Genomic DNA, 18,033 nt, shown 5'->3' on the forward strand with positions numbered 1-18,033 from the left:
AAAATAAAAAAAAAAGATATTTAAACGTAAAAAAAATAAAAAGAAAAACTAAAGTTGATTCTCTTTTTATTTAAATCTTGTTTAATGTGTGGTCTTTTTGTTTTGTAAAAAAAGGGGATAAGAAAAAAAAAGAAAAAGGCACCAAAAAGAGAAGAAAAAAAGTGCTGCACAGCCATTTATAAATGAAAAAAAAAATTTTCATTGTCACGTGATTGCCCTGAATCTTTGTTTATAAGCCATCCAATCAATAATATGACACAGGCACACGTATAAGAAATTCATAATGATGATGGTTGTATTTAGTGACGTAAAAATAGAAAGAATACATCATTATTGCCTCTGTCTCACTTTCGTGATAGAACGATAGCTATTTGATAAGGAGCATTTACTGTCTTCCCTCCTTAACTCTAATATGTGCGTGGGTTTCATGACATGAAACTGACTTTGATATGTATGATAAACAGCCTGTAATTATTGAATAATACTAGTAAACTGCTTCAGATGTATGACGTACAGTACTATTCTACTGAATGATATGCAAGGCATGCCTTTTCGAAAAAAAAATTCTTTGTGCATATACATACAAAAACGTGTAGCCATTTTATTTCGAGTGAAAATAATCATTTTTCGCATTAAATTTTAATATAAATTGTGGTACTACAATAAGGTATCAAGTAGGTACAGACGGAAAAGAATGCAATTCAGAGAATGAACTGTCTGGAGAACGATTCTTCCCATAACACCAGTCCTGTTTAAATCAATAAGAAAAAAAAAATGCCAATTGCTTTCCACTTGCCTTTTGTAAATCGGTCACTTCTAATTCCATTTTTTCGAAATCATTCTCTAACTGTTTAACAATGTCGTCCTTTACTTTTAATTCATATTTTAGTGTTTCGTTGTCTTCCTCTTTGTCTTTAAGTAATTGATATAGTTTTTCTCTGTCATTTATTAACACATCCATTCCTTCTCTTAATTGATTGTTTTCTTGTTCTAGTATTGTTGCTAAATTGCCAGCTGGTATATGTGACTTGACAATGGGTCTACAGGCATGTTTCTTGTTTTCTTCTTCCTCTTCTTCTTGATTTTGAACTGGTTTCTCTGTAAAGCAACAAGTGGATTCACAGTTGGATTTACCAGCCAGTTGTCGATAGAGTAAATTGATAACTTGAACTAAATATTCATATTCAGGACCCACATTTTTCATTTGCCGAATTTGATCCTGTTTGAAGCTATTGAGTTTTTCCTATCAATAAAGTCAATAACATACATATCAATGAACGAAAGGATTCCATTTGATTTACTTTACTGTTTGGGTTTTATATTCATCTTTTAATAATCGATTTGCCCGTTGTAACCGAATATTTTGCTCGGCAGACATTCTCAATGCCCTTTTGAGTTGTGATGTTCTTTCTTCTACAATTTGGTCACTTTCTAGTTTCAATATTCGATTGGCCCTTGCCAGCCGAGCATTGGATAAAGACAGTTGTTCTATTTGATAGTATAGTTGTTTAATCATTGTTTCTTTATCACCATTATAAATTTTTCTGGGTTGTTGTGGTTGAGATGAGTCGAACGATGAATATGAATCTCGAAGAGAATAACTGTCGTGAAATGAAGAATAGTCATCTTGAACAGATAAAGACATAGTATGGCTCATAAAAATAAAATAAAATAAGATAAAAAAAAAATGAATTACAAAAGAAAAAAGAAATATAAATAGAAGGGGAAAAAGAGGGGGAAAGAAAAGAAGAATAAAGACCCTTACTTTTTGTCGCATTTTTTATATCTATATATATGAGCCAGGTGGAGATGAAAAAAAAATATGTGTGTGCTACAGAAATTGACATGAAAAGCATTGCTTGCTTTCTTTACTTAAGCAGTTATAGAGTTTTCCTAGCTCCTCATGACATACAAGACCTGCAGATCCTTTAAATGAACTTCAAATAAGATTTTACCAAAACAAACGAAAAATAAACTTTATTGTTTCTCCTTGAAACTATTGAAGTCAACACTTACGAAAAAAAAAAAGATGCATCTCTCCATTGTTTCATGATCAAAGATTGTTCACACTCAACTCGTTTGACTATCCTAATTCTTTTTATTGTAAATTATTCTCTAAACTAATAGTGCTGCTTTGAACAATAAGTGGTTACATACAACCAAAAAGGGAGTATTAGTCTATAAAATGAAAGAATGATCTTTAAGTGGGACATATTGTATTGGAGTCATTATCATGACTTGTCTTACTGTACAAAAATTATTTTACTATATTATAAAAGTATTTATTACTGAATATTTCTAGTTTTGTTCATTGGCAATTTATGCTTATTTTTCCTTTAATTTTGTTTTTCACATTGTCCCTTTGATGCCGTCTTCTTTTTGCTGCATATATATCTCAACAAGCAGCATTTTAAATAATTTTTCCACTCCTATATTCTGCTACTTTTCTATGCGGTAGACTTGCTAAATGATTTATTTCGACATAAGCTACATTAGAGTAAGAGTTTAGCAAAGAGCAAAGTATATCGGACTTTCAACTAGACCTTACAAATCATGCTGTTACTCAGTAAGGAAAAAGAAAACAAATCCTTTATTGTCTACGTGATCACACTTTTCTATTCTTTTTTCTTTTCTTTTATCAAAAGCGTATCTTATGTCTATGAAAGAAAGTGTAAGAAAGGAAGGAGTTGTATGACAAATCCGCTAACGAATCTCTATATATAAAAAAAGATACCATCCTCTTCTTTACTGACTGTACTCTATGACAACAATAATAGCTGCCTTTCTATTCTCACAAAACTATTTATTAAAGAAGCAATTTATGCTCAAATCACCCGAGATGAAGCTTTGGTAATGTAAAAATGAGGAAAAAAAAAGTAAAATAACGAACATTTTTATCCGTAGAATGCTTGTAGATCCGTTTTGACATGTTTCGAGATATCAAAGGAGAAGAGAAGAATGGTTGAACAAAGGCTATTTGACTCACTTGTTGCTAATCAAGTGTTAATTCCCTCATCAAAAAATATATACTTGATCTATAATAATTATCCACAAGGTGTTTTAATTGATTTTACTCAGTGCTATTCTCCTTTATGTAAAACTTCGAGTCTTGGATGCTATTCACCTTCCTGCCCCAAGAAGTCTCAAACAAACTTTTGCGTTATATCAACTGAGCAAAGAATGAACATAGTAAGTTAAAAACGTGATCGATTCTATAACTCACACTAGCTTCAACAAGGACATCTGGACCTCAAAGATTCCTCGTTCTATACTTGAAAACCTACCTTCAAAAGAAAAGAAACGACAGCTAGCAATAGAAGAGCTACAGAGCTACGAATACAATTTCCTTAGACAACTTAATGTCATACGAGATGTGTTTGCACAACCATTGCTTTCATCATCTACAACGATAGAAGAATCTCGAAAATATGCATTTCATGATCTGTTGTTTGGCAACCATTATGTCTTGGCACGCCTTCACAAAAAAATCCTTCGAGATTTGGAGCTATCAAGAGACAGTTCAAACTATCACTTGTTTCCTGATTCAATCACTTTAGGAAACCTGCTGCTGAAGCGATTCTCAAAGCTGACAGAGCCATATGTAGAATATGTTTCAAATCATGTGTTTGCTAAACAACAGTACAATCTAGAATATAACAGAAATGAGACGTTTCAGCAATTTATAGAACAACAAGAAGGGATGGAGCGAGAGTTCCGTATTCCGTTAAAAGACTTGTTGATATCACCAATTGTTAGAATGCCCAAGTACGACTTACTTTTCACAACAATCCTTAAAAATTCTAAGGAAGAAGAACAAACATGTTTGATTCAGCTAATTGACCTAGCAAGAAACATCGTCCATACAATTAACGAGGCAACACGACAAGCAGAGGCCGAACAAAGACTAACGCAGATCAAAGTGGGGCTCCGAGTTCGGCGACCTAGTATCCGTCGTCATTCATCCCGAGTTCCACAGATTGTACCTGATGATGCCACGCTCTTGTTTGAAGGTCAAGTCGATCTGATCAAAGCGCCACCTATTCCGCCTGCTCAGTGCCAATTATTTTTGTTCTCCAATGCACTTGTTATCACTCATAAGCGGAATACGCCGGACGGAGAAGAAGAATATACACTTGTAGATAGGCCAATTCCATTACATATGCTACACATGGAAAAAGTATCACGCTTATCCTCTTTGCGTACTGTCTATCAGCAGGCAAGTATTTTGTCATCGATACGTCGACAGTTCAGTCATTCTGGATCTTATGGTAGTACACATAGTCGTCGCCGTCGTTTTCGTCGTCGTTGGAGTAGTAACAGACAAGCTGTGTCCGATGTAATAAGTGTTCCTTCAGATGATAGTTTATCTATCTCCTTGACTATACATACTATTTCTGGACTAAAGATTCGTCATCGCATCAAAACTATCCAGCAAAAGATCAAAAGAACGACAAGTAAGACAGTGCCCTTGCCTGAAAAGAGTGCTTCCTTCTCATTTAATGGAAACCAGACTACACCGCTCTTACAGAAATCAGCAACATATCCTTCACGCGCCAACTCTCCTCATATGATGAGATCAAGGCTTTTACAAATATCTCATATGGCTGATCCTAATTTACATTATGTCTTTGAATGTCCCTCTGTAGAAAATCGACTCTCATGGACAAGTAAGATTCGATCTGTATTACCAAACCCTAGTTATGAGCCATTTGCGCTCGAAGCTTTATGTGCTACATCAAATTATTCTAGCTTACATAGTGTCAATGGAAAATATGCTACTGGGTGTGGTACCATTTGGTGTTCATTGTCTTTTAGTAAGCCATATTTATTATGCTGATGAACCCTAACATAAAAAAAAATTAGTTACTCCAAATGGTCGTGGTGTCATTGCTTTAGGAACTCGATATGGAGTCTGGGTTGCAAGTGATGATGGATCAGAGCCATTTAAACAGATATTGCCTCATAATTGCCATCAATTAGAATTGTTCAATAGTCGTATTCTGATCGTAAGGGGAAATAGTCCTAATCGTGTCCTTGGTGGTATTTTAATAGACCATATATATCCATCTTCTTCTCCTCAACTATCTATATTTTCACCCCATATAGATCTATCAGTTCATTCTAAAAACTTTGAGATTATAGAAAAGTCTGGTGTCATTCACTTTGCAGTGGGCACTTTACGAGGAGATCCTATCTTGTGCTATTTACGCCGCCGACGTACAGGATCCTTTCGCCTTGGACTTTTGTTTTATCGAGCAGACAATACCTTTGCCACACCATGGTTCAAAAAATTCAAGGAATACAAACCTTTGTTTATTCAACCTTCAGAACTAAAAATCATACATGACTATGCTTTTATTTTATCAAGATCAGAAGGTGTTGAAAAAGTCGATTTGTCAAGCTGGGTCTTGAATTCCAATACAACAAGTGCTTTTCAACACATCAAGTATTCTCATCGAATTGATTTACCTTCTTCACATCAACTATCAAGCAATTATACAGTAGACGACCCTGCACTGATTACAGTTGGCTATGTATCTCTAAGCCAACCGAAAACAGGACTGATATGTAGTGGAAAATCTGCCTTCCCGGTAGCTGATGCCAACGCTGATTTATTACAACAAGAGATTGAGTTTGAATCAGAAGCCAAAACTGTTGCTGTTTGTTATCCATACCTTATTATTTTCTCGACCCATGTTATAGAAATAAGACACTTGGAGACTGTAAGTCATTCATAATAAGTACAATTACTAATTATGTATATAAATAGGCTGCACTTGTACAAGCTATTCCTGGCAAAAAGATTCGGTATTTATATACTTGTCAAAATAATCCGCGTTCGCCTGTGATCCATTTATCTATGCTTCATCCTGATCAAGACCAAACCAAAGTTCATTTGTTGTATCTCAAAGAGCCAATTGTATTTGACAAAGATGAATGAACATTTGCGTGTGTGAGTGAGGTGTTTATAGCGGACATTAAACACGGCGACCAAAAGAAGAAACGCATTTCATGTTTCTTTCTTTTTCCCTTCTTTATTATTGTTTTTTTTTTCTTTTTGCTCCTCATCTTATTTTTCTGTTCTCTTTTTTTCTTTGTTTTTTAAGCACTAGAATAGAAAAACAATGTTTCAAAATTCAGGTTCACAGTCAGGACCTGCAAAAGGTATTTAACGAGATGAGAAACCAGTTTTTTGTTTATTGTCCTAAATGATATCATTTAGGTATTCGTTTAAGCTTCTTGACACAGGCTGACCAAGCAAAGTTTGAGCAGCTCTTTGCTCAAAGTGCTGCTCCTTATGGTGGTAGCAAAATTCCTGGTAAACTAATCATTTTTTATTATTATTCCTATCGTTCATCCCTTTTTTTTTATAAATATATTAGCACAAACTGTAAGTGAGCTCCTAAGACGCTCTAACCTCGACAATAACTCGCTGGCAAAGATTTGGTATGTTTTTTTTGGTTGTAATTAATGAACGTGTGTTACTAAATTACGTCAGGGATCTTGCTTCTATTGCCAATGCACCTCATTTGACATTTCCCGAATTTGCAGTAGCCATGTTCTTGACTTCCAAGCAATTAACGGGTCAAGCATTACCTGCATCACTTCCACCGAACATACGAGAAGAAACTGAAATTGCCATGGCAACCATTGAATCGACCGAGACATCTCAACAGCTTGTCAACACCAATACACCACAATACATGAATCCTCCTATGATGGCAGGTATGCAGTCTACTGGCATGCAGCCTCAAGTGGCAGGTATACGACTTACAGGTATGCAACCTACAGGTATGCAGCCTCAAATGACAAGTATGCAGCCTCAAATGACAGGTATGCCTTCCCAATTACCTATAATGACAGGCATGCAAAGACCTACACCACCACCAATACCTCAATTACCAATGCAGACAGGCTACACAAGTCAATTTCAAGCACCAATGCAAACAGGTTTCCAGCCATCACAACCATCAACAAAACCTCGTTTGCAAAACTTGGATTTTGCAAAAAAGATGATGCCTAACCAAAATGGTGTCACGAACCTTTTGAATCCCAGTCTTGGCACCAAGGATTCAGAACGTATTTCTTGGAAGATTAGCCCTGAAGAAAAGCAACGATACCGTGAGATTTTTGATGCTTGGGATGGAACAGGCACTGGATTTATGTCTGGTGAAACAGCAAAAGATGTCTTAACACAATCACAACTGCCACCTGAGGATTTAATGAAGATCTGGAATTTAGCAGATCATGACAACAAGGGAAGTTTGGATCATGATGAATTTGCCATTGCCATGCATTTAGTTTATCGAAAGATGAATGGATTTGAGATTCCTTCTGTCTTGCCTCCTGAACTTCGTCCTCCTTCTAGCTTGCTTAAGAAATTTGTCATTGGTCGCCGTCCTCCACCTTCCACACCATCTTTCGGTAGTCCTCAGCATCAACCAAGTAGAGAAGAGACCGAAGATTATTCGCTTTACAACAGCAACCAACATGATTATGTCTCTAGTTCTCGTAGAAAGGGCCCTCAATCTTTTGTCAGTCGCTCTTATGCTAGTTATAACAATGATGATGACGAGGAGGATGTTCGAGTTTTGGAAGATCTTCGCCGTCAAATTTCGGAAACGAAACGTCAACTTGACCGTATGCCAAAAATCACTACTACATCTGCCTACAGTGCCAGCAATAAATACTCATTAGAAGAATTGAAAGAAAAAATTAGACGTGCTCATGAAGGCTTGCATTATGCTACTAAAAGCAACCCTTTATCCAGTAAATACTTTGAAAATAAGGAAACATTGCTTGGATTATTGGAAACACAGAAATCACTTCAAGATGAAATTCAATACTTGTGTAATCGTGATATTCCTGTTTTGGCACGACAATTGCGTGGCTCTGCTGCTGAATTAAGAGATGCTAAAGTACGCAACTCCCGAAAGACAGATAGTTCTCAAGATTTCATGGCATTTATTCAACCCACGGGTCCTGGTGGATCTATTACTGAAAGTGACCGTGTGCGTGCTAAAGCCAAGGCTATGATGGCTGCACGTAAGGCTGGTCAAACCGGATCAAGCTCAGACGCAAGCTTTGTTCTTCGTCGTGCAGAAGAAGAAAAAGAAGAAATGGATCGTAAAGCAGACAACGTTGAACGTGAAATGGAAAAGTCTCGTACAGCTTTATTGGATATGCGTGGTGATTTGAGATACTTAGAAGAAATGCCAGCTTCAAAAGACTTGCAAGACAAAAAACGATTTGAAAATGGACAAGAACTTGCTTATGAATTGCGTCGTTTTATTGAACAATTGGACAGCAAGATTTCAGAACCATCAAGCTATTCTCCTCATACATCGAGCAATTTTAGAAGCACTTCTTCTTTAGGTGGTTATCAAAGTCCCTCATATGTTGCTAGTCCTACTCTCTCTTCAGTAGCCGCAAGTCCAAAGCCCAAGCCTGCTCCTGCTCGTCCTCGTACAGCTGAAGAGATCAAGAAAGAGGTAAGTGTTATCCTCGGAAAATAAAGCGATTTACTAATGTAGATGTGCTAGGCTGAAAGACGTGTTCAAGAGCGCTTGGCTGCCATTCAAGCCAAGAGAAATCCTGGCAGTTCTCCTCGCTCTAGTGCATCTGCTACACCCGCTACACCTGTACACAATAAGCTCAATGAAGCTGAAAATGTTGATCAACGTAAGTCAAACAAGCATAGCATTGGTCTTTTCTCTAACAATCAATACATGACAGATGCTGAGCGTGAAGCACAAGAAATGCTGCGCGCTTCTGTAAGTCAACTTGAAGAAGCTGACCGAAAAAAGAGAGAAGTTGACCTCGAACGTCTTCGTGAAAGTGAAAATCTTGAACGTCAACGTTTAGAAGACTTGCAAAGGGAAGAAGAAAGAGCTCGCAAACAAAGAGAGGAAGAAGATGAAAAGAGACGAGAACAAGAGGATCGCGAGTTTGAAGAAAGAAAGCGTCTGAGATTGGCTAAAGAAGAGGCTGATCGACAAGCTCGTTTTGATGCTATTAGACGTCATGAAGAAGAAGAGGAGGCCAAGAAGGCTCAAAAGACAGAACACAAGCCCGAAGAAGTTCCTTCTACTGAACCTGCACCTTCTGTTTCATCTCCTGCACCACCTCCACCTCCACCTCCAGCGGTAACATCACCTGCTGTTCTATCCGAATCCCCTGCCCCTACTACTGATGTTTCTGCTGCAACTACAAGCAGCAATAATCCTTTTGCTAAACTTCAACAATCAAATGCAGTCTCTCCTGTTGGTTCCTCTCAGGCAGAGAAACCTAACGAACCAACCACTACCACCAACAAACGTATCAGCTATAATCCTTTTGCTACATTCTCTGCATTTTCTGCCACTAAAGGCAATGCTCTAGACGACAGTGACTCTGATGATGATGGTTGGGATGTTGGCCATGATGATTCAGAAGATGAGAATGAGTTCCCTGCTGCTGGCAGTGCCAAGAACTTGGCTGGTATGTTGTTTGATGCCATGAGCAAGCGTGGTGATAGCGATGTCTCCCGTCAAGTCTCTCCCAAACCTGATGCTGTAGAACCTGCTTCTTCAGATGTTCCTTCCCCACCACCACCACCTCCTGCTGTTGAACGTGGTATTCCTCCTCCTCCTCCCCCTCCAGCAGCTCCTGCCGTTGCTGCTGCTGCTGCTGCTCCAACATCCACTGATTTTACACCACCTACTGGTGGAAATATGAGAAATGCCTTATTGGGCCAAATTCAAGCAGGTACTAAACTCAAGAAGACAGAGACCAATGATCGTAGTGCGTCTGCTATTGCTGGTCATGTTATTGGCGATGCATCAGCACCTGTTCAAACAGCTTCACAAACACCAGTAGTTGCACCAGAGCCTGTTGCTGCCCCTCTTTCAAGTGGCGGTTTCTTAGCTGAATTACAAGCACGTACAGATGGTGCTAGTCCTCCTGTTGAGTCGGTCACTCCTGCTGCTGCTCCTGTCACGACTGAACATACTGAAACAACACATGATGAGTCTTTACCTGAGATTGGTAAGTTTTTAAATCGGACACAGTAGTAGTCATACGTACACCTATTTGTATAGAATATATTGCCTTATGGGATTATCCTGGATCTGGTGAAGATGACTTATCGTTTTCACAAGATGATATCATTCTTATTCGTGATAATAATGAGACTGAAGATTGGTGGTATGGCACACTCCAAAAGAACAACAAGAAGGGCTATTTCCCTAGAAATTATGTTCAATTAAAGCCTGAAGGTATGTTGCATATACTGAAGGGAAAAGTAAGACTTATACGTATACACTATAGCTGTCCCTGAATTAAATATCAAAGCAAAAGCACTTTATGATTTTGAAGGCCCAGAAGGTCAGGGTTGTTTAGACTTCAAGATGGGCGAAACAGTTATCATTCTTGTGAAAGAGAATGATGATTGGTGGAAAGCAAAATCAGAAGATGGTACTCGTGTTGGCCTAGTGCCAGCCAACTACCTTGAAGAACATGTTTAAGTTGATGTCCTCAATAAACAAAAAGCACTATCAAGTACACGAAAATGTTCTCTTTGATCATATTTTTTTAATGAACATGCGTTCAACGATGATAGCTTTTTTATATAGTAAATAATATAGGACTTGTTCATTGCTATTAATAAACTCATTTATGATAAAGTATGGTAGGATAAAAAGTGAAGTTTTATTTGTGGTTTTGTTTGATAAACAAAGGCATGTATCATGAAGACATTTGGAAGAGTCACTACCACAACCAAGTGTAAGCAGAAAATCCAGAAAATCCAGAAGTAGAGTCAGAACCAGAAGAATAGAACCATAGAAATATTGATTAAAAAAGCTTTCAAGCATATATAACTTACCAAAAGACCAAAGCCAACATGCAATAGTTTATTCAAGGTCAGATCAGATCATGTACTATTGGCTGAGCTGACAACTTCCTCTAAAGGCATTTCTCTTAATTGCTGCTGATCTGGCAAATCAATCCGTGGTCAAGAAGCTAACCTCAAAACAATATTTTGACTGAGAAGAAAAAGTATAAATACCTCGACATTTTATAGCAATTGGAAAAGATAATATTTCTTTTGGAAAATAAAAGCCTATACTAGTCCTAACGGACTTTCTCTGTGTTCTTACCTTTTCTCTTATTTTATATCTATTCTCTCTTGATCTCATAACAGTTGCTTTGTTCTATTTTAAATCAGACTCACAGGTCAACTACACCCTTCCTTTGCATAAATTTTAGCAAACTCGAATCAAGCAAGCGACAGCTGAAAATCATTTTTGAAAAGCAACTGCTGCAATTCGATATCCTTATTGAATGCTCTTGATGATCAATTTTTTGGCTAGGTTCACTCTTGCAGCAGAATAATTACGACAGCCATAGTAGCCATAGTAGCCATGGTAGCCATGGTAACCATGGTAACCATACACCACAGCGTGAGCAACTGCATTTTTCTTCCATCGCTTACGCTGTAGTGACAACTCTATAAAAAAGTAACTAGAGCGATAGAGAAAATTATAGAAAGACTTGTATACCTCAGGCCTTCGTTGTCAGTGTGATGGGCTTACCTAAAAAAAACATTTTCAAACATCATAAAAATATTGACAGTTATGCCGAAATTACAAGTATGCCATTTGCGTACTCAAAAAATATTTTTGAAAAACAATAAAAACCTCTATTTTAGAATTAAAACCACTATTGTAAAATAAATCAAAAATATTTTCTGCAATGACAAAAAATAAAAAAGTATATTTTCTGCTTAAAATTAGAAAAAAAACTTGTTTTTCAATTTTTCTGCTTTAAACAAATAAACGAGTCTACCGGATGATGGATTTACTGTTTTAGTTTAAAAGAAGAGATTAATGGTCGGTAGACTTGTTTTTTATTTTGAAACAGAAAAATTGAAAAACAAGCTTTTTTTCTAATTTTAAGCAGAAAATATACTTTTTTATTTTTTTGTCATTGCAGAAAATATTTTTGATTTATTTTACAATAGTGGTTTTAATTCTAAAATAGAGGTTTTTATTGTTTTTCAAAAAATATTTTTTTGAGTACGCAAATGGCATACTTGTAAGTCGGTATGAATGTTAACGGAGTTTGAAAATACATATGTATTTTCTTGCACTCATGAGAAGTTTCTAACATCTACGGCTATTACCGCAATCTTTTATGGCTCTACCTCTGCTTCCTGTAGACATATCAAAAATTATAGTGGTTCCTCAATTTTCCGTATTTTTGATCCGTGCTGGTGTTGATCATACACGTCTCACTATTGACGAGCCGTACAAATAGTCCCAATTCATGAGAAGGGCAACTCGACTGACCCAGTCAGCTACTGACTAATTAGTCTGACTACTATCTCCGGAAAAAAAATCGAAAAATGCATCAAAGAACTTCTCCAAGGCCAAGTATTGTCCTTAGACACTGCCCAAGGTGGCTTTAGAGAACGCAAAAGTGTCCTTGACCAAGCTCTTTGTCTTTCAGAAATTCGTAAGTTGTTTTTTTTCACAACAATACTCAAGAACATTAGCTCTGTACTTTATTGGAGTACCAGATGGATCTCTATACATTTTGCTTCTATCCAAAATCACCTCTATGTAACATGCTACCACAAACAATCTACTTCTTCCAACATCCAACCAAATGTTTCTATTTCTTCTCTGGTTACAAATTCACGCCCAGACACACCATTAGATCAACGCTCTTCTCTTCATTCCTTTTTTGCCCCTATTCTCTTAAGGTGTTTTTTTTTTAGCTTAGTAAAGCCATTCATTTTTATAAATTGATCGAGTCCGAACAGTCGAAGGCCACATTGGACCATGTGTTCAAAAGGATCTTTTCTACAAAATCAATAAACTAGCAAACTTTAAGTATGAGTTTCAAAAAATTAACAACAGTGTGCAAGTATGTTATTTGTGCCAACCGAAATACATTTCTGGAAGATAACTACTTTTAGATTTGAAAATATATATATATATATATATATATATATTCTCGTCACAGCGTAAGCGATTGTATTTTTCTTCGATATTTGAGTAAAGATTTAGCCAGAATCTTCCATTGCTTCTGCTGTAATGTCTTTAACTTTAAAGAAATTAAATATAAAAAGAAATTGTGATAAAAAACAATATAAAAATAAAAATGTTGTCAAAACAATAACATAAATCTACATGAAACTGTATAAATCTTGCATATATTGTCAAAGAAAGGGGGCACAAGAAACTAACAAAGAATTTTTTTCACAAGACTATTATGCTAAGGAGCAAATTAATTTCAAAAAGCCAAAACACATACAGTTCTTCTATTATTCTGCCCATCCATGGTCATCTATGGTCATCTATGGTCATCCATAGTCACTCATTATAACGCGTGTTCATCTATATCAACCCATACTCATCCATGATGTTCCTTGCTATTCTACCAATATCCAAATAAGAGCGAGAAAATTAAAACGAAACAAATAATTCAGTTCATTGAGTCATATCTTTAGATGATTGCTTGTATAAGGGTTCAGCATGCTCTGCAGAGATCCTTGTTCCATAAAGGAATCTTAGATAGTACAATTGGTTCAGATAAATCACTAGCTACTTCTGTACAAGGATCTGCATTAGATGAACCAGCCAATCTCTAAACAGCTCAGTGTGATTGACAGGTTGATGCATAAGATTTTCTGTTTAATTTGAGACATTTTAGGAATAAGACAATGACTACATAATTAGATGTAAGATTGTAGCTTTTGAGGTATATGTATCTTGACTATAGATAAAGCAAGCAATCAAATTAGAGCTGTGAACAGATGGCAATATGTAGTCATTTGTACCAGATTTAATGAGTTGTGACGCTTTCATGAGCAAACGTTCTCTTTCTTTTTTTTTAAGCATTATCTTCAAATCAGCATTCAAAGTCTGTTGTACATTGTGAAGGATGTAAAAGAGACCCTTTTCAGTTGACATCGATTAGCGAGCGAGTACTCATCCTAGTACCAAACGATGTGCATAACATTGAAAAGTAGGTCAGATTATAGCATTTGACACTTTTCAAGTCAAGAAAAAAAATACACACACAGTTTTAGATATAACCAATAATAAATGTTTGGTATTAGATACTCTCTGCTTTGAAGACTATTTCTTTTTCTTTTCTATCAAGGCTAAGTGAATGCAAATTGATTTCCTCATAATAGTTTTGTCGTGCCAGCACTAATCTGTACGATTTCAATCAAACATGTCAAAAACAACTTCATTTTCTATTGCCTTACACAAATCTTTTGAAGCAGAATATCCATTTGCATGCGCAAGACACTACTATTATAAGACAAGACAATGGTATGAAAGTATGGAGGACTTTACTTTTTTTATTTTATTTTATACATGTGTTTATTTCAAAAAAAAAAAATGGCGTCAGTCTTTAGTTTCACTTCATGGAGAAGTTACTCACAGGAGTAGCCACGAGAAGGCAACTGACTTGTACTCCCAGGCCCTCTTCACTGACTCATGTCAACCGCCTGCAGATTGATAGTGTTGCCAGATCCTTAGAAAAACCTCCCTCATCAATAGCAACGGTCACCATCATGCTTGACCGGCGGCAACGTCTATACACTCCCTTATCGCAAAGCCAGCACAGTCGATAAGAAAGCGCAATCATTGACTATAACAGACACACCAGAGCTGGTACATGCGCTGATATTGACGAAGGCGAGCACTTACCTCAAAGGGACCGGACCATGAAACGAGCAGCTGAAAGTAAAGAAAGAAAAAGAAAAGATTTAAAGAAAAGAAGTAAAAAGAAAAAGTGCTGCGAGACTTTATATATCCCCTGTTTTTTTTCTTTCTGTCTCTTTCTATTTGTTTCTTTTGATAAGGATCAGTTCATAAAGAGAAGAAAGAACGCCTGATTTTGTATTACATTAAAGCATAAAACATATGATCAACTCTTTACTTCTCAGCTCTTTAGACGCAAGAATAGTCCGTAGAACTATCGCCCATCTTTCCCTGAAAAATAAAGCTTTCTTTTTGTTTGCTACAGAGCTTATATCCATTACTTTCTCTTCCTCTTTCAGCCAAAAAGAAACATGAACTGGTTCTAGAAATTGTCTTCAAACTTTAGTTTAGTAAACAAGAATTGTATATATGACATAAACAAATGTTTTAACTAAGTTACACAAATAAAAGCAGATCACACACTTTGTTCCCTTAAGTCCAAAAGCTAGAATAAATGCTTGAAATAGAAATGAACAGCAACTTGTGTTTTTTTAAACAAGGTATTGAGATTTCTTCGACCAGTCATGCTGTACTGTCAAGAAGCATAAAGAACCATGTACTGCTGCATACCTGTGAGTAAATCAATTTTCCAGAGTTATGCGGAAAACTCTTCCATCCTCAATGAGGTAAAGTATTCAGCCTCTTTAATTAGCACAATACAAACAAACCCAGAAAAAGAAAAGAGGCCTTATTCGAAGAAAGCAATTGGCTAGCAAGACATATTCACATGGAAACGAAAAAAAAAAGTCTAGAGCAAGTTTTTTTTTTTTTTTTTTTTTTCAAGGCTCGAATAAGAAAAAGGTATACATACAACATTGAGTTCATGTAACTGATACTTTTAGTCTCTCTGTTCATCTCTCTTCAAATCAAGCAATACTAAGGCGTCTCTCCTCTACAAATCTAACGACTCAAACTATTCAATGCACGATTTATTGGGACTTTATTTATCTGCTTTACACAACAAAAAAAAAAGTAAATAAGAAAAACTGGCGTACTGAAAAAAACCCCCCCTCTCTTTGATTTTATCTCTATTGGTGACTGGTTGGTAGAAAGAAGACTGATGCCGCTTATTGAATCGCGTAAACAAGGGTATCTGTTGTTGGCCAACTTCCGCGAACGTCTACTCCTGATAGGCAAAGTATCAAAAGAGGAAAACGCGCATCAACATTGTCTTGAAGGATACACAGTAGATCTGTAGGGATTATTGGCAAAGGAGTTCACAAGCATTACCTGTGCTTTTCTTTCTCAGCACTGATAGGCTTGTTGTGAGGAAAGAGCTAACAGAACTAAGCTTTAGTAATAAGGCCTATCCTCTGAATTCTACTACAAGGTTACCGATATGATACGGCTAGTACTATATAAAGATCTGCTGCCTACTGTCTACTACAAAAAGTCTACTACAAAAAAAGCCTGCTACAAAAAAGTCTGCTACCCACTGTGCAATGCTTGCTCTTTACTGCTTAACAACTTAAACAATACCACAAAACTACCATCATCGCTTCAATGAAATAAGACTTTAATACACATACACATAATCATCTCATATCAAAATAAAAACTGGTCCTTGTCTGCAGCAAACTAATAGACTACGTCACTGTTTAAATCATTAACAAATCTATCGAATTAAAAGCCTGACAAGTTCTATGAAAAAAAAAAAGAAAAAGAAAAAAGAAAAAAGACGTCTTTTGCTTTGATTCTATGTTTATTCAAAAGATTGGATGTACTTTGTTTTTCTCTTTTGTAGTAGTATTGTCATCATTAGTAGTAGATATATTGCGGTCTATAGTTTTTACTTACTTTACCCAAGTCCTTTGAAGAACGCTTATGCATATATATATATATGTTGATACTTGTTCTACTGATATCTTTTGACTCACTATTCGCATGTTAAATCACACAAAGCTAAGGCTTACTTTTAATGTGAATTGGTTGAAGAACTTCATAACAAATGGCTCTAAGAAAGAAAAGGAGCAGATGAAAGTAAATAAGGATTAAAAAACGTACTGTGTAGCCTTTTTCTTCTTTTCTTTTGATAAAAAAAAGGAAGCACACCTAGGTCTGTCTCATATTGAAAACCTGTTTATTTCATAGGCATGCTAGCTTTTACCCGAATTCAATTTAAACATAGCAACTTTGAATAATACAGAAGCATAAGTACATTAATGATTTATCATGATTATATATGATAAGAAAAGAAGGAAAAATGACTTGTTTATTTTTTTTTAATGATGTGTAAGTAATTTCATATATCAGGAAGAGGCAATTATTTTGAAGAAGAGGTTTGAAAAAGATTCACCAAATACAAAATAGAGCCAGAAATAGAATTTTAAAAGTAAAGCCATAGAAAGAGAGCCTTGATTAACCAGGAAACAAGCAACTAGAATGATGATTAAAAAAAAAAGCTTTCAAGCGTATATGACTTACCAAAAGACCAAAGCCATCATGCTACCCTCTAATGTGCTGATTTTCATAGCCCACGCGGCTCTGCGTAGTTCAGAGCCGAATGAACCGGCCCAAACTGGCCCTGCGTAGTTCAGGGCCGAATGGATGCCATCGCCGACAAGAAGAGGGCATTTGGAACATCACTGTACGGAAACAAGTGGTTCCCTATAAGAGAGTCAATAAACGTGTCTTTTAGAATAATTATCTTACCTCCTTGATGGATGAGAAGAGGCTAGTAGATTTGCATACGAGGCCAAGAGAGTAGAAGAGTAAAGTAAGGTAGAGTAGGTCTTGTAGTAGAGCAAAAGTGGTCTTGAGGCCTTAAGGTAGCGTAGCTTTTGATTGAAAGAGTAGAGTAGATGATAAGTAAAAGGAAGAAAGAAAAGAAAAAAGACAAGGCTGCGCCATTTCTTTTTTATAGACGTTCTTTGCTCTTTTTTACTTTCAAGCAAACCATGTGAAAGAGATGAAGATAATCGCCTTATTTCTAAATCTGACACTATTGACTGCATGAGCCAATTAACAAAAAAAAAAAAAAAAATAAAAAAAAAAATAAAAAAAAATAAAAAAAAAATAAAAAAAAAATAAAAATAAAAAAAAAGGAGGGGAAGAGAACATAGTCATACTGACGTCATTATTTATGCTGATAAAATACAACTCATGTATTTCATCTATGCTTTTATACATCTTGTTCTTGCTCTTTAAAAAGATGCACATGCATAGCGATCTATTCCTTTATTATGTGTGAAGATGGCAGAAAAGAAATAGTCTTTAAGAGGACATTGCTTGTTGTAAAGAAATAGACAACACCATGTGTAACACTGTTCAA

The 18,033-nt window shown here is 36.1% G+C and overlaps 4 protein-coding genes across 4 annotated transcripts; 2 read left to right on the plus strand and 2 right to left on the minus strand.

The window, feature by feature from the left end:
- Positions 1–558: 558 nt before the first annotated feature.
- Positions 559–1,800, minus strand: B0P05DRAFT_563735 (uncharacterized protein). Its single transcript, XM_051580746.1, has 3 exons — positions 1,307–1,800; positions 797–1,243; positions 559–748 (listed from the first exon to the last, which is right to left on the minus strand). The coding sequence occupies exons 1-3, from the start codon at positions 1,775–1,777 to the stop codon at positions 671–673; spliced, it is 996 nt and encodes a 331-aa protein (XP_051429751.1). The 5' UTR covers positions 1,778–1,800; the 3' UTR covers positions 559–670.
- Positions 1,801–2,293: 493 nt separating this feature from the next.
- On the plus strand, positions 2,294–6,063 carry B0P05DRAFT_563737 (uncharacterized protein). The gene is made up of 6 exons (XM_051580747.1): positions 2,294–2,671; positions 2,731–2,850; positions 2,905–3,189; positions 3,239–4,814; positions 4,864–5,723; positions 5,771–6,063. Exons 1-6 carry the CDS (start codon positions 2,654–2,656, stop codon positions 5,939–5,941), a joined length of 3,030 nt encoding a protein of 1,009 aa, XP_051429752.1. The 5' UTR covers positions 2,294–2,653; the 3' UTR covers positions 5,942–6,063.
- B0P05DRAFT_563742 (uncharacterized protein) lies at positions 6,064–10,673 on the plus strand. Its single transcript, XM_051580748.1, has 8 exons — positions 6,064–6,165; positions 6,224–6,319; positions 6,384–6,447; positions 6,500–8,492; positions 8,544–8,682; positions 8,737–10,026; positions 10,080–10,256; positions 10,309–10,673. The coding sequence occupies exons 1-8, from the start codon at positions 6,126–6,128 to the stop codon at positions 10,503–10,505; spliced, it is 3,996 nt and encodes a 1,331-aa protein (XP_051429753.1). The 5' UTR covers positions 6,064–6,125; the 3' UTR covers positions 10,506–10,673.
- Positions 10,674–17,319: 6,646 nt separating this feature from the next.
- Positions 17,320–17,644, minus strand: B0P05DRAFT_563756 (uncharacterized protein; the record flags this gene model as incomplete). Its single annotated transcript, XM_051580749.1, has 2 exons — positions 17,320–17,369; positions 17,415–17,644. Coding segments are annotated over 2 exons (255 nt in total), but the record flags the coding sequence as incomplete, so codon positions are not given.
- Between the last annotated feature and the right edge of the window lie 389 nt (positions 17,645–18,033).

This window comes from Gilbertella persicaria (genome assembly GCF_025201335.1).
Source record: "Gilbertella persicaria strain CBS 190.32 chromosome Unknown B0P05scaffold_70, whole genome shotgun sequence".
In the NCBI taxonomy this organism is placed as follows: Eukaryota; Fungi; Mucoromycota; class Mucoromycetes; order Mucorales; family Choanephoraceae; genus Gilbertella; species Gilbertella persicaria.